Source organism: Ranitomeya imitator, chromosome 2 (genome assembly GCF_032444005.1).
Source record: "Ranitomeya imitator isolate aRanImi1 chromosome 2, aRanImi1.pri, whole genome shotgun sequence".
In the NCBI taxonomy this organism is placed as follows: Eukaryota; Metazoa; Chordata; class Amphibia; order Anura; family Dendrobatidae; genus Ranitomeya; species Ranitomeya imitator.
In genome coordinates this window covers 543443362-543458912 of record NC_091283.1, presented here as the reverse complement: position 1 = coordinate 543458912, position 15551 = coordinate 543443362, and the positions used below count along the sequence as shown (strand labels likewise).

General features: G+C 46.6%; 1 protein-coding gene across 1 annotated transcript; it reads right to left on the bottom strand.

The window, feature by feature from the left end:
* Positions 1 to 7952: 7952 nt before the first annotated feature.
* Positions 7953 to 10621, bottom strand: LOC138664901 (uncharacterized). Its single transcript, XM_069751933.1, has 2 exons — positions 9043 to 10621; positions 7953 to 8564 (listed from the first exon to the last, which is right to left on the bottom strand). Exons 1-2 carry the CDS (start codon positions 9460 to 9462, stop codon positions 8037 to 8039), a joined length of 948 nt encoding a protein of 315 aa, XP_069608034.1. The 5' UTR covers positions 9463 to 10621; the 3' UTR covers positions 7953 to 8036.
* Positions 10622 to 15551: the final 4930 nt, after the last annotated feature.

Genomic DNA, 15551 nt, shown 5'->3' with positions numbered 1-15551 from the left:
TCTCTCAAAAATTAAAGAAGAGTTGGGACTGTACTTCCAGACCAATTCCACTGATGACACTTCCCCTGGACTAGTGTGGATGGCACACAAAAAATTCATTACCGGCTCACTAATCAAAATTGCATTCAATAAAAAGAAACAAAGATCTGAATTACAAACACGCTTAGAGACCAAACTTATGAAACTTGAACTTGCTAACCAAGCCACCACTTCCCTCTTTTTGATTAAGCAAATCAGAGACACTAAGCTACAATTAGATACTATTCTTACAAATAAAACAGAGAGAGCGTTAACATGGACTAATGGTACCGTCACACAGTGCAATTTTGATCGCTACGACGGCACGATTTGTGACGTTCGAGCGATATAGGTACGATATCGCAGCGTGTGACACGCTCCTGCGATCAGGGACCCCGCTGTGAATCGTACGTCGTAGCACATCGTTTGAAACTTTCTTTCGTCGTCTAGGGTCCCGCTGTGGCGGCATGATCGCATGGTGTGACAAAGGTGTGCACGATATTGTATACGATGTAAAGGGCGGAGGAGCTGGCTACGTAGGAGCGCTGAATTCTCCACCTCCCGTGTGCTGATTGGGCGGTACAATACTGTGCGCTCATTCGACAAAGGACTATTGTTCCCAGCGGATAAAACCGGAGCTCTCGAGCGCGCTATTCATTTCTCTCTAGCACGTGCTGTAAACAGAACTAAATTCGCTGGATTCCCTGGACTTTTAACTACTAGACTTTTACCGCTAAAGGTATGTATAACGCTACAGCGTAGCATATGTTGCGCTTAAACGGGGATAAACGTTGGAGTGTGGTTGATTGTTCCTTTGAGTAGGCCTGAGAACCTCAGGTACACAGCTGTAGCGTGGCCCAATTAATTAATCCTTTTACAGATCGAGATGGTTGACTGCCCCATTTAATACCAGTAGTAACATATATAGTTATTAGATCAATGGTCAGAAAATTGTTTTGTAAGCACGTGTATTTATTGTACGTTTGTTTTCTTTTTAGGAACTATGCTCACTTCCGATGAGAGTTCTGTTGTTGCTGCTGCCCTGGTGTTTGAGGCAGCACGTCTCCAAGAGGAGAGACGTCCTAAACGAAAACGTCGCATGTGGACCCGGAGCTGGCTGCAGAAAAGATCCACATTGTCACACATGGGTCTCATAAGAGAGTTACGTGACAATAACCCTCAAGATTTCCGAAACTACCTTCGGATGTCCGAGGAATCCTTCAAAATAATTCTGTCTGCTGTTACGCCACTCATACAAAGGTGTGATACGCCGATGCGTGCAGCCGTGCCCGTGGAGGAAAGGTTGGCGGTGACACTGCGCTTCCTGGCAACAGGAAGGTCTCTTCAGGATTTGCAGTTTTCCGCAGCTGTTTCCAGACCTTTCCTGAGCGTTGTGATTCCGGAGACATGCGAGGCCATTGTGCAGAGCTTAAGGCATTATATGGAGGTACTACTATATTTTTTTGGCTGCTGTGTTATGTCGATATATTATAGTAGCTATTGAACCAGTTCTACGCCCTGATGGCGAGCATTTCTATAGGTATATGTTCTACATCATATCATGTGCTGCTCCCATCCTGCGCCCCCATTCAGACATGTGCTGCTGTGATCCTGCGCCTCCATTCTGACATGTGCTGCTACCATTTTGCGGCTCCATTCTGATATGTGCTGCTCCAACCCTGCGCCACCCTTTTTTATTTGCTGCTCCCAACGTAATTTTATTGATTCTATTATTTAGATATATTGTTTAGCACCCCCTCTGAGTCACCGAAGCCATCTGTAAAAAAATGGCTGCCTGCATAGTCTGTGTTGTTGACTTTGTTATACTAATCCATACTGCGCCTCAATCACTGTAGGATGTCCACATGAGAGTGTATGTGCATAATATATTTGACCTAATTTGTACATGTTTCCTTCTCATCTTGCAGTTTCCCAAGACGGCGGATGACTGGAAGAGGATTGGTTCCGATTTTGATGAGCTGTGGCAGTTTCCAAACTGCGGTGGTGCATTAGATGGAAAGCATGTGCGCATCACGCAACCAGCCAACTCTGGATCTTTTTTTTTCAACTACAAAGGATATTTCAGTGTGATCCTCATGGCCCTTGTCAATGCAAACTATGAGTTTGTCGATGTGGATGTTGGCATGAATGGTCGAGTCTCCGACGGTGGTGTTTTTGAACACACTTCATTTGGGGAAAGCTTGAGGAACAATGAACTGCTGTTGCCACTAAATGAAGACACAAAAGCAAACCTAAATTTTGTCTTCATCGCTGATGAAGCTTTCCCTCTTCATCCACATTTGCTGAAGCCATTTGCACAGAGAACACTCACACCGGAGCGCAGAATCTTTAATTACCGGTTGTCGAGGGCCCGTCGTGTGGTTGAAAATGCCTTTGGGATAATGGCAAATCGGTTTAGAGTGTTCCACATAGCTATCAACTTGAAGCTGCCGTCTATAGACATTGTGGTTTTGGCATGCTGTGTGCTCCATAATTTCCTGAGACGTCATGATAAGAACTCCTATTCTCCTCCTTCGTTTATTGATGCAGTGGACGCAAGAACCGGAGATATTGTGCCCGGGGAATGGCGTACACAACCTGAAAATTTTACAGCTCTTCAAGCTCTTGGATCTGGCAGACAGGCAGACGATGCAAGGGACTGTCGCGAAAAATACTGTCAGTACTTTAATGGTTCTGGAGCTGTACCGTGGCAGGATCGCGCCGTATAACATAAAAATTAGTTTTTTTGCTTTGCTGTCATATAAACCTCTCTAAATAACTTTAAATGTGATGCCTATACAATGGTGCTGTTAACCCTTATAGCTTGGTAAACATTAAAGAAAGAATGCGAAGATTTTTGGTTTTTTTTGTAACACTTTCTTGGTTTTAAATTATTTTACAACAAAATATAACATAACCCCCCCACCAAAAAAAATATTATCTCCTGCCCAAGAGGTGTCGCAGCGTCACGCCCTGCTGCTCCACTTGACTCTGGAGGAGCGCTGCTGTCTGCTGCAGGAGCGCTGCTGTCCGCTCCAGTCGCAATTGTCTCGCCAGGAGCTCTCTTACGGTGGCCGTTTCTGTGGATAGAAGAGGTTGGAGAACCAACGTTGATTCCTCTGAAAATACATCTCGACCTCTGGGGCAGGACCTAATTTTCTGTGTTGTAAATTTCTATTTGGTCTGGCACCACAGGGCGATGTAAATTTTATTAAATTTTACAGTTTTGGTTGTCTATGGTGACATCCAGCAGAAAACCACTCGCATTATCTTGATACTTACGGAGAAGGGACGCCGGTTCCTCATTGCCAGAACCACAGCTGCTAATGTCCCATCCCAGCGATCTGGCCACTGCTGCAGCACCTAAAAGCAAATAATAACAGATCTGGTTAACTATGGAACACGCCGTTGGGAAGCGCTCGCAGTTTTGGTCACTTACGTATGTTAGCTTCTGGGGAGAATGCCGCGGACCCGGGGGAGGAAGAGGAGTGTCGAAAGGGAGGTGTTGAGGGTGGTGTAGGGGTGCGAGGCCGTCTGCTCTCTGGTGGTGGCGTGGTAGGCCGCTGGGTCATTACTGCGTCTGTAATGTATTCAAATATTTCCGCTACCCTCTTATGTCCCGTATGCAGTTGAAAAACTGTAATCTATGATTGTTAACTTACGTGACGTCACGGACTGTGGGCTCCCGCTGGTGGTGGATGCTGTGGTGCTGCTGGCAATGGCAGGTACCTGTTGCCGCCGCTGTCTCTCTACACAGAAAGTTTACAAACGCAATCTTTAAAAACACATGTAGAGTGCTGCAGATCAAAGCTAACAATATACTGAAACATAAAATTTATATCACACTTCACAGGGGTGCGAGGGTGCATGGTCGCAACAGATGGTGGAGGTGTGGTAGGCCGCTGGGTCATTACTGCGTCTGTAATGTCTTCAAATATTTCAGGTACCCTGTTATGTCCCGTGTGATGTTAAAAAAAATGCAATAAATGATTGTGAACTTACGTGATGTCCCGGACTGTGGGCTCCCACTGGTGCCTGAAGATGGGGTACTGGTGGCAATGGTGTGTCTGACTTGCCGCCGCTGTCTCTCTACACCTAAAGTAAAGAATCACTATGTTTACACACAAATGTTGAGTGCTGAAGATCAAAGCTTACAATATACTCAAACATAAAATAGAGATCACACTTTACAGGGGTGCGATACTCTGACATGTCTGTGGGCTCTGGGGTTCAATGGTCTTCCTGTCTTTGGAAAACGTATTATTTCATCTGTAGGCCAACCTCCTCCGTTAATATTTATGGGAAATTGAGAAAGTAAAAATTATGGACATCTTAATAATTTCAAGATGGAGGTTGAGATTAGGGAACCCGACAAGTTTTCTCACGGACAACGCATATTCTGCTTGGAGAATAACTAAATTGTACAAAACCGGGGCATGTGTTTTAATGCATTTGAGGTCACGTTGGCAACCATGAGCGCAAGCCTCCCTCCCACCCCCCCCCCCCCCCCTCCTGACAGCATGCATCTCCCAATCCCCCCATAATAGTACTTGCCTCGCCTTGCCTCCGCACGCAACTCCGCAAACATTTGTGGCGTTTTATAGCGGAGGTCAGCCCATTTTTTACGCAGCTGAAGCTGACTGCGGCAGACACCAAACCTCCTCTCCATCATTCTTGTTATTTGTCCAAGCACTTCTCGCTTGTGGATGTGTGGGTGGGCAGGGCGGCTCTCCAGACCCTCGTAATCCATGGCATCCATCTGAGAAATAAAAAAAAGGAGTTCTGGCTGCCCCAGAGGAGCAGAACGCATTCTCGCCGCCATTTTAGATGGAATGACCCTGAAGAGCAACGCCCAGAGGAGGAGCTGCGCTCCGCCGTCCTGCCGCGCCATTGGCATCGCAATAGCGTTGCCGTTTATGAACAGCGTCACATTTGTGACGACTGAGCGTTAAGAAAGGAACGCACATAGTAAATGCCGTTCGAAGTATCGTTATATAACGCCGGAGCGGCACGTAATGTACGCTCGTGGTCTATGACGGCGTGATGACGTTACAGCGTTCCTGCGTGCCTGCCCTAGCTTGTTTTTGTCCCCTGACATCGTGATAATGGCTGCCAGTCGCCGTGGTCCACCTATGGGCATCCCAGAGCTCAAGTTCCTTATTGGAACAATGGATAGGATGCAGTATGAAACCACAGGGATGGTGCTGCACCGCAACCAGCACAAGGAGGAAGTTGTCCGTGTGGTGTCTGAGGGCCTCAGGAAGCGGTTTGGGATAACTCGGACCAAGGCCCAGATTGTTAAAAAATGGGGCGATCTCAAGTCGAAAAGGCCAGAGCGCCTGCAGGAGCTTCGCCAGGAGATTAGCAGAGGTTAGTACTCAGGTACCCAAAAGTATGTTGGACAGCTATGGGACAGTTTGAACGTTGCAGAGCCACTATGTGCCACAGCTATGGGACAGTTTCTACGTTGCAGAGCCACTATGTGCCACAGCTATGGGACAGTTTCAACGTTGCAGTGCCACAGCTATGGGACAGTTTGAACGTTGCAGAGCCACTATGTGCCACAGCTATGGGACAGTTTGAACGTTGCAGAGCCACTATGTGCCACAGCTATGGGACAGTTTGAACGTTGCAGAGCCACTATGTGCCACAGCTATGGGACAGTTTCAACGTTGCAGAGCCACTATGTGCCACAGCTATGGGACAGTTTCAACGTTGCAGAGCCACTATGTGCCACTGCTATGGGACAGTTTGAATGTTGCAGAGCCACTATGTGCCACAGCTATGGGACAGTTTCAACGTTGCAGAGCCACTATGTGCCACAGCTATGGGACAGTTTCAACGTTGCAGTGCCACAGCTATGGGACAGTATGAACGGTGAAAAGTACTATGTGGCACAGCGAACTGCTGACCTAACTTTTTTTTTTCCTTCACAGAGGCAAAGAGACAGCGCCGCCGCCACGAGGCATCCCGCCCAGCCTCTTCTGGCTCTGTGCCCTCAGGGTCAAATGTCCCGGTGCCCTCCGGGTCAACTCCTCCAGATCCTAGTAGGTTCCCACAATAATGTGATTTGGATTTTGTTTCAGGTCCCCTTCCCCCCCCCCCGGCAGCCAGTGTTGCCATATATGCTAACAGACCTTTTTTAAAAAAATATATATTTTTTTTTTTCTTCACAGAGGCAAAGACACAGCACCGCCGCCGCCACGAGGCATCCCGCCCAGCCTCTTCTGGCTCTGTGCCCTCTGGGTCAAATGTCCCGGAGCCCTCCGGGTCAACTCCTCCAGATCCTAGTAGGTTCCCACAATAATGTGATTTGGATTTTGTTTCAGGTCCCCTTCCCGCCCCGGCAGCCAGTGTTGCCATATATGCTTACCAACCTTTTTTTTTTTTTATTTTTTTTTTTTTATTTTTTTCCTTCACAGAGGCAAAGACACATCACCACCGCCGCCACGAGGCATCCCGCCCAGCCTCTTCTGGCTCTGTGCCCTCAGGGTCAAATGTCCCGGAGCCCTCCGGGTCAACTCCTCCAGATCCTAGTAGGTTCCCACAATAATGTGATTTGGATTTTGTTTCAGGTCCCCTTCCCCCCCCGGCAGCCAGTGTTGCCATATATGCTAACAGACCTTTTTTAAAAAAATTTATTTATTTTTTTTCTTCACAGAGTCAAAGACACAGCACCGCCGCCGCCACGAGGCATCCCGCCCAGCCTCTTCTGGCTCTGTGCCCTCAGGGTCAAATGTCCCGGAGCCCTCCGGGTCAACTCCTCCAGATCCTAGTAGGTTCCCACAATAATGTGATTTGGATTTTGTTTCAGGTCCCCTTCCCCCCCCCCCCGGCAGCCAGTGTTGCCATATATGCTAACAGACCTTTTTTAATAAAATTTTTTTTTTTTTTTTTTTCTTCACAGAGGCAAAGACACAGCACCGCCGCCGCCACGAGGCATCCCGCCCAGCCTCTTCTGGCTCTGTGCCCTCAGGGTCAAATGTCCCGGAGCCCTCCGTGTCAACTCCTCCAGATCCTAGTAGGTTCCCACAATAATGTGATTTGGATTTTGTTTCAGGTCCCCTTCCCCCCCCGGCAGCCAGTGTTGCCATATATGCTAACAGACCTTTTTTAATAAAATTTAATTTTTTTTTTTCTTCACAGAGTCAAAGACACAGCACCGCCGCCGCCACGAGGCATCCCGCCCAGCCTCTCCTGGATCTGTGCCCTCCGGGTCAACTCCTCCAGATACTAGTAGGTTCCCACAATTATGTGATTTGGATTAAGTTGCAGGTCCCCTCTTAACACCCCCCCCCCTCCCCCGGCAGCCACTGTTGCCATATATGCTGACAGACCTTGTTTTTTTTTTTTCCTTCACAGAGGCAAAGAGACAGCGCCGCCGCCGACAGCACGAGGCATTCAACAGCGACTCAGATCCCGAAGTGCCCTCCGTGCCTCAACATCCTAGTAGGTTCCCACAATTAAGTTATTTTGATTTTGTTGCAGGCCCACTCTTTCACCCCCAACCCAAACCCCCACCCCCCCCCCCTTCCCCCCATAGTCAGTTTTGCTTACTTTTTTTTTTTTATTTTCATTCACAGAAGCAAAGACACATCGGGAGACTACTGTGTTATTAATGTTATGTTTTTTGACCCACAGCTGTCGTCACTGTCAACAAGGAGGATATTGAAGCCGGCATAGACAAGTTACTCCACACTATGGCACATATTCAGGAGCAGCACAATGTGGCAATGGAGGAGCTGCAGAAGCTGCGGGACATGTGCCAGCAGTTGTAGGCGGGCCAATAATCCATTTTTTGTTGTTCCAATTAAAAGATTTTGTTAAACTTTCATTCGATTTTTTTTTTTTAGTTAACTGTACATGAATTTGTTACGTTAATTTGTTCCCTCATACAGTGCTGTGATTGAGACACACCAATCAAAAAGTAGTGATAGAATTTATAATAAAAGCTTTTATTTGAAACATTATTTTAACAAGACAATAAAATAAAAAGGAATGTAAAAGTAGTTAGGAAATCACAAATTATGATACGACGATTGTTCCGGCTGAAAATTTTGGTGCCTGATGGGCGAAGCCATATGTAAAGGTATTGGCGTGTAGGAGTTATTAGGGGGTGGCTGGCCGAAGTGGGAAACGTGAGGATTGTGTCGCATCGATGTCTGACCCTGTGACCAACCATTGAAATTTGATGGCTCTGTCCGCTGTATTGGCCGGGAAGAGACCAAACAAGTGTTCTTGTCCAAATCGCCATCAGTACCCTTGTTTACTGCTTCCAGAATCAGACGCTCTGCTAGTATTCTTTGGTTGTCGTCCATTTTGGCCAGTTTGTCAACCACATAGTGTCCAAACCCCTCTAACGCAGGGCTAACATTTCTTGTCAACACCTTCTTTGCCAGGCTCAATAGTTCATTTGAGGCGTCTGAGATGGCTTTCCGTTTTCTTGGACCTTGCCTCGATTGAGTCCTGGCAGGTGCAGCCTCCACTAAATCTGTTGTTGTGCAGTCCTGTGAACAGTCTAGTGTACTCTCCTGCGCACTGTCATCCTGGGGGGGGGAAAAAAAAAAAAAAAAAGTTATGAACCCGGCAACAAAAAGTAGTACCACCATAACCGCATCCAAACTATATATTCGTAGTAGGTAACAAAAAGATTATAATATATTTGATGCTTAGTAATATTCTTTAACCCTCACTTTTATTGAATACTTTGAACTACACTGTTCTGACTGCTATGGGAACCTGACCAATATTTTATAGTCTAAATAGTCTCAACAAGAGTACATCGGCAGCTTGAAGCGATACTATTTTCTATATTGCTTAGATGGTATGGTTTACATATATCTCCATTTCATACATATTAAGTTCCCCATATAATACTTGACTGCGACAGGGTTACTTATGTGTACATGTTTTTGTAACAACTTCAAACTGATGTGATAATCAGAAGTATAAAACCTAAAATGCAGAGAAAAATTATGTAATTATAGGACACATTGGTGAACTTTCGTCCAAAGAGCTACTTACTTGTTGCCCTTGTGACTCCTGCTCGGCGTGGTTCTCCGAAACTATTGGTTCCACAGGTGCCAACAATCGAAGACACGTTGAAGTCCGTGGCACCTCTTGGTCCCTCAGAAAATTAAGATGCTCAAAATACCACAGTTTTGGCACATAAACTTCTTCAGTGGAAGCTCCGGACCTTGTAGTCTGAAGAACCTTGTTCAGCTCCTTCCTCCACACCGTGCGGAGCGCCTGGATTTTCTTTTTAATAACTGCTTCGTTAGCTGCCTCATCTGGTGCCTGACGATTGTAAAGCTCAATGAGCTGTAAGTAACCCTCCCTCCTCTTTTCCCTGTTACAATACTCAGGAGATTTTATTTTCCAGAGGCAGGGAAAAGACTGATAAATCTCGATGAAATCCCTGATGAACTCCACACGATTTGACATCTAAAAAGTAATTATAAAAAAAAATTACATGGTTGACAAAGAGTCCTATTAACAATACTTTTGCCAGTGTGCCAAACGCTTAACAACAGCAGCCACACAAAGCGCTCATGCCTACCATCGCTTCTTCCATCTGCCACTCCATAGGCCACCATAACCCAAAACAGTGTACCGCCCGCTTCCCTACAGCAGCCACACAAAGCGCTCATGGTGACCATACATTGTACCATCTGCCACGCTCTAGCTCAACAGACACAACCGGTCATAAGCAGTCACAACAGCGTACCATCCGCATCGCTTCAGCGGCGGAACGAAGCGGTCATGCCGAACAAACTGAGTTCCATCTACCACGCTGTAGCCCACCAGTCACGACCAGTCACGACCAGTCACAACAGCGTACCATCCGCATCGCTTCTTCCATCTGCCACGCCATAGGCCACCATAACCCAAAACAGTGTACCGCCCGCTTCCCTACAGCAGCCACACAAAGCGCTCATGGTGACCATACATTGTACCATCTGCCACGCTCTAGCTCAACAGACACAACCGGTCATAAGCAGTCACAACAGCGTACCATCCGCATCGCTTCAGCGGCGGAACGAAGCGGTCATGCCGAACAAACTGAGTTCCATCTACCACGCTGTAGCCCACCAGTCACGACCAGTCACGACCAGTCACAACAGCGTACCATCCGCATCGCTTCTTCCATCTGCCACGCCATAGGCCACCATAACCCAAAACAGTGTACCGCCCGCTTCCCTACAGCAGCCACACAAAGCGCTCATGGTGACCATACATTGTACCATCTGCCACGCTCTAGCTCAACAGACACAACCGGTCATAAGCAGTCACAACAGCGTACCATCCGCATCGCTTCAGCGGCGGAACGAAGCGGTCATGCCGAACAAACTGAGTTCCATCTACCACGCTGTAGCCCACCAGTCACGACCAGTCACGACCAGTCACAACAGCGTACCATCCGCATCGCTTCTTCCATCTGCCACGCCATAGGCCACCATAACCCAAAACAGTGTACCGCCCGCTTCCCTACAGCAGCCACACAAAGCGCTCATGGTGACCATACATTGTACCATCTGCCACGCTCTAGCTCAACAGACACAACCGGTCATAAGCAGTCACAACAGCGTACCATCCGCATCGCTTCAGTGGCGGAACGAAGCGGTCATGCCGAACAAACTGAGTTCCATCTACCACGCTGTAGCCCACCAGTCACGACCAGTCACAACAGCGTACCATCCGCATCGCTTCTTCCATCTGCCGCGCCATAGGCCACTACCGCCCGCTTCCCTACAGCAGCCACACAAAGCGCTCATGGTGACCATACATTGTGCCATTGTGCCATCTCAACAGACACAACCGGTCATAAGCAGTCACACCAGCGTACCATCCGCATCGCTTCAGCGGCGGAACGAAGCGGTCATGCCGAACAAACTGAGTTCCATCTACCACGCTGTAGCCCACCAGTCACAACCAAGCACAACAGCGTACCATCTGCCACATTGTAGCCCTCCAGTCACAACAGTGTACCATCCACTTCGCTTCAGTGGTGGAACGAAGCACTCATGCCGTCCATACAGCGTTCCATCCACCACGCCCAAGCGGTTTACATACCTCGAAGCAGCGGTGCAAAGCGTGGTATATTCAGCGAGGTACAAAATTCAGATGTCCAGGTCCACCAAGTGTCCAAGTACGAAGTGAAGAAAGGAAATTTTGAAAGCAGTGAAGTGGCATTGGGAACAATAGCGCTCAGGTGACAAATTTTCCAACCAATTGTGTGCACAGAACCTTTGGCCTATCACCACACTAACTAGTGGCACAACACGCCCCTTGTGAACAACGTCACGCACAGATTATGCAAAATTTGCTCTGAATCGTCGTGTGTGACACGACCGTACGACTGTCCCATACGACTTCTACATCGCAAATACGTCATGAATTTATCGCTTCAGCGTCGTGCATCGTGTAGTGTGACCGCAGTCTACGATGTTTGAAACGATAATTAAGCGACGATGCAACGTCACAAATCGTGCCGTCGTAGCGATCTAAATTGCACTGTGTGACGGTACCCTAAGTCAACTTTTTGTAAATACGCAAATAAACCATCTGGCATGTTGGCACGTAGGCTCAGATGCAAAGAATTCTTAAATAATGTCACCTCCATCAAAGATTCCAAAGGCAGAATTTCCGCACACCCGGATATAGTATACGAAACATTCCGAGACTACTATCAGAAACTATATACCTCCCCACGGATATCCTCGCCACAATCTTTATCCTCTTTCCTAGATGAATTAAAAATACCTAAAATCCCCAACTCCACTGTAGATCAACTCCATACGCCAATATCTGAAGACGAAATCTCTGCAGTAATTAAAAACCTAAAGAAAAACAAAGCCCCCGGACCCGACGGCCTCACAGCACTATATTACAAGAAATTTACAAACATCCTCACACCACACATTAAAAATGACTGTAATGCTCTACTAAATGGCACCCAGATGCCCCCTGAATTCTATATTGCCCATGTGACGGTAATCCCAAAACCAAAGAAGGACCATCTCCTTCCCAAGAATTATAGACCTATATCGTTGTAAAATGTTGACCTCAAACTCTTTACATCCATCATTACTACTAGACTCAACAAATTATTACCTACCCTTATTCACCGTGACCAAGTGGGGTTCATACCTAATAGACAAGGCCCCGACAATATTAGGAGAAATCTAAATATTATACATTCAGCAAACTTCCACAAACAACCCCTGCTACTATTAGCTTTAGACATAGAGAAAGCTTTCGACTCTGTCTCATGGTCCTACCTATTTGAAGTCCTATCCAGATTTGGCATCCCTCGCACCCTTATTTCATGCCTCCAACTACTGTATGACAGCCCTACAGCTTATTTGAAACTCCCGTCAACTAGACCTACTCCTATCAACATACAAAGGGGGACGAGGCAGGGCTGCCCACTTTCTCCAGCCCTGTTTGCCATGGCCATGGAGCCACTAGCTGAGGCAATAAGGCTTAACCCGAACATACTTGGGCCTGTAGGACTTGGCGCACAATATAAGGCAAGCTTATTTGCGGATGATTTATTGCTGACTTTGTCCAGTCCACTTACCACTCTCCCAAATTTGTTTTCAGTCCTACGTAGATTTGAGTCGATCTCAGGACTCAAAATTAATGTTGACAAATCCGAAGCTCTATTTCTTAACACCACTAAGGACATGCAAACAAATATTATTTCCCAGTTTAAATTTACAAAAAATGAACATTATATAACTTACCTCGGAGTCAATCTCACCTCTCATAAGTCGACCTTATTCAAGTGGAACTATCTCCCGTTAATAAAAAAACCTTCGAGCTGACTTAACTAGATGGTCTGCCATGAAGTTGACCTGGTTGGGCAGATTGCATGCGATTAAAATGGTCTCCCTTCCCAGATTTCTGTACTTATTCCGCTCTCTCCCCATTCCGTTGCCCCATAAGACTTTACACGAGATTCACTCTATGATTTCAAAATTTATTTGTCAGGGAAAAAAAAACAGAATCCGTCAAAAAACAATGTTCATACACAGAAGGTTAGGGGGGCTTTCCATGCCCAACTTCACACTGTATTACAAGTCGGCTCAGTTGGCCCAATTGACTAATGCCTGCGCTGCCAACCATGCTCCGAGATGGGTTGGCCTGGAATCGTCCTTCTTACTTCCGTTTTCCTTGCCTGACTTTATGTGGTCCACACAAAAACTACCAAAAGGCTTACACATTACAGCACCTTTCACAGCACATTCCCTGATCCTTTGGAGGAAGGAAAGGTTTAAATTTGATCTCCAATCTAAGTCCTCCCCACTGACCCCCCTCTTCTGTAACCCCATGTTCCCACCAGGACTTGACCCACGTTCTTTTGCTTGGTGGAAAGTTAATGGAATTACCACTCTAAAACACCTCTGCTCACCCTTTAATATAATTTTATCTAGACAAGAATTCCTCCATAAATACAATCCATCCATTAACGAAACTTTTCGTATCTATCAGGTTTTCCATTTTGCGGAACAGTTTCTACAACATAAAATCCCTTTTCACGCGACTGGCTTTGAACAGAGGTGTATGGACGACCCACTGGGAAGGGGAACTATTTCTCTGCTATACAAATCTCTCAATGCGGCACATGGAGTCGAAAAATTACATTATATGAAACAGTGGGAGGAAGACCTGGGTATTCAATTAACTTTGGAAAATTGGAGGCGATGCTGTGACACAGTTTCCAGGGGTAGTCATCAAGCCTCCCTGGCAGAGACATCCATTAAAGTCCTACACAGAACAAACCAAGTCCCAAGTAAACTCCACACTATATACCCCAACATTTCAGATAAATGCTGTAGAGGATGTGGCGCAGTGGGAGATATGAAGCATATTTGGTGGGAATGTCCGATAGCCTCGACTATGTGGCGGGAAGTAGGATTAATAATTGAAAAAATGTATGGCGGGGCAATACAACTTGATCCGGCCACATTCCTTTTGGGAGCCAAGTACCCAGGCTTTTCTAACAAATTCCACAGGTTGATAGGCCAGCTGCTTATGGCCGCTAAGCTACATATAGCTACCAACTGGAGGTCGCCATTTCTCTCTGTCCAATCAGTTAGAGATAAAATGAATACAATCCTCTTATATGAACGTATACATGCGACTAGGGAAGATTTATGGGAGGCCTTCTACCAAATTTGGAAACAGTGGATGGATCTTAACACGAACTTGAATCTTGAACAAACCTTGACTTTATCTATTTGAGACTTCATTATCCTGTGAGAGATTCTGATGACACTGGGGTTGAGCCTACGTTGGGTGGGGTGCGGGGAGGTGGGAGGTGGAACTCATAAAATGGAGCAAAGTATAATCCTGACTTGTAAATGTACTGCAGCTTACCATAAAGTAAAGTGCAGAATCTCATTTCCTTCCCCATTTTCCCTCTTTTATGTCCCCCCATGTTCTTGTCTCGTCATATCTGTATTTTCGAATTTGAGTTAATATATGTATGGTTTTTCCTCTTTGTTTAGATTTAAGCTTATTGAACTCCCTTGTAAAGGAATCTGTTGTTCAATTGCTATGTTATTGAAAATAAAAGTTATTGAAACTAAAAATCAAATTTGCTTGTGAAAGCCAAGATGAATCTCTTGCCGTTATATCCATGAGGGCCTATAAGGTCATGAGAAAATAACATAGACAATCGATAAGTAAGCCTAAATAATGCAAAGATCCCTTAAATAATCAACAAAATAGCCTACCAACAAATCGATTATTAAAAATATCCACTTTTTATTAATTCAAATAAAATGACACAATAAAAATATAAAGACTATGAAAATGCATCACGTGGCTATACCATTGATAACTGACACAAAATAACAATCTTCATAAGACACAGTTTTACTCTTCGTCACGACAGCACCCCACATGAGAGAGAGGGATCCGCCCATAGGAACAGGAAACCTACAGAATAAAAGGAGGCGGTCCCCTCTCCTCCTCAGTTTAGGTTTCCTGTTCCTATGGGAATCCCAGGACGTACCTACAGAAGATCCTGGGCCATGCACCCGCCTGCGTCGGTCTCTGTAAGGAACGGCAGGGGCTGCGGTTCCAGTAGCAGCGGCGGGGGAGCCACTGTGTACAGCCTCCCCCCTCGTCTGATGGATGGCCATGGTCCGGGTCCGGTCACCGCTGGTCCGCCCGGCTCCATGAGGGCGCGCGCGCTCAAAGCGGCCGGCTAAATAAGCAGCCGCTGCCGCATGGAGGAATGAGCGGCGCGTCTGACCCGGAAGTCGCTGGAGCACTTCCGGGTTCGGGCCGGGGAGGCAGGAGATTCGGCGCCACTTTTAAAAGCTGCAGCGCTACTGTCGGCCGGTGTGTGGATGTGAGTATGGCTTCACCGGCCGACGAAACGCACCTTGTAGTATCAGAGCGCTCTCCTAGTAAGGAGAAAAGCGCCAGGAGCAGCATTAAAGATGGTGGTCGTCAGGAGCGATCTTCCACCAAGCAAAAAGATCCCTCAAAGAATCCGCCTCCAGATCCGGTACCTG

Bases quoted from the DNA above. Each gene is read 5' to 3' on its own strand.
- LOC138664901 (XM_069751933.1), bottom strand. From the start codon at position 9,462: ATGTCAAATCGTGTGGAGTTCATCAGGGATTTCATCGAGATTTATCAG. The intron at 8,565-9,042 runs GTAAGTAGCTCT...TCCCCCCCCCAG, and splicing joins AGGAGTCACAAGGGCAACAA to GATGACAGTGCGCAGGAGAG.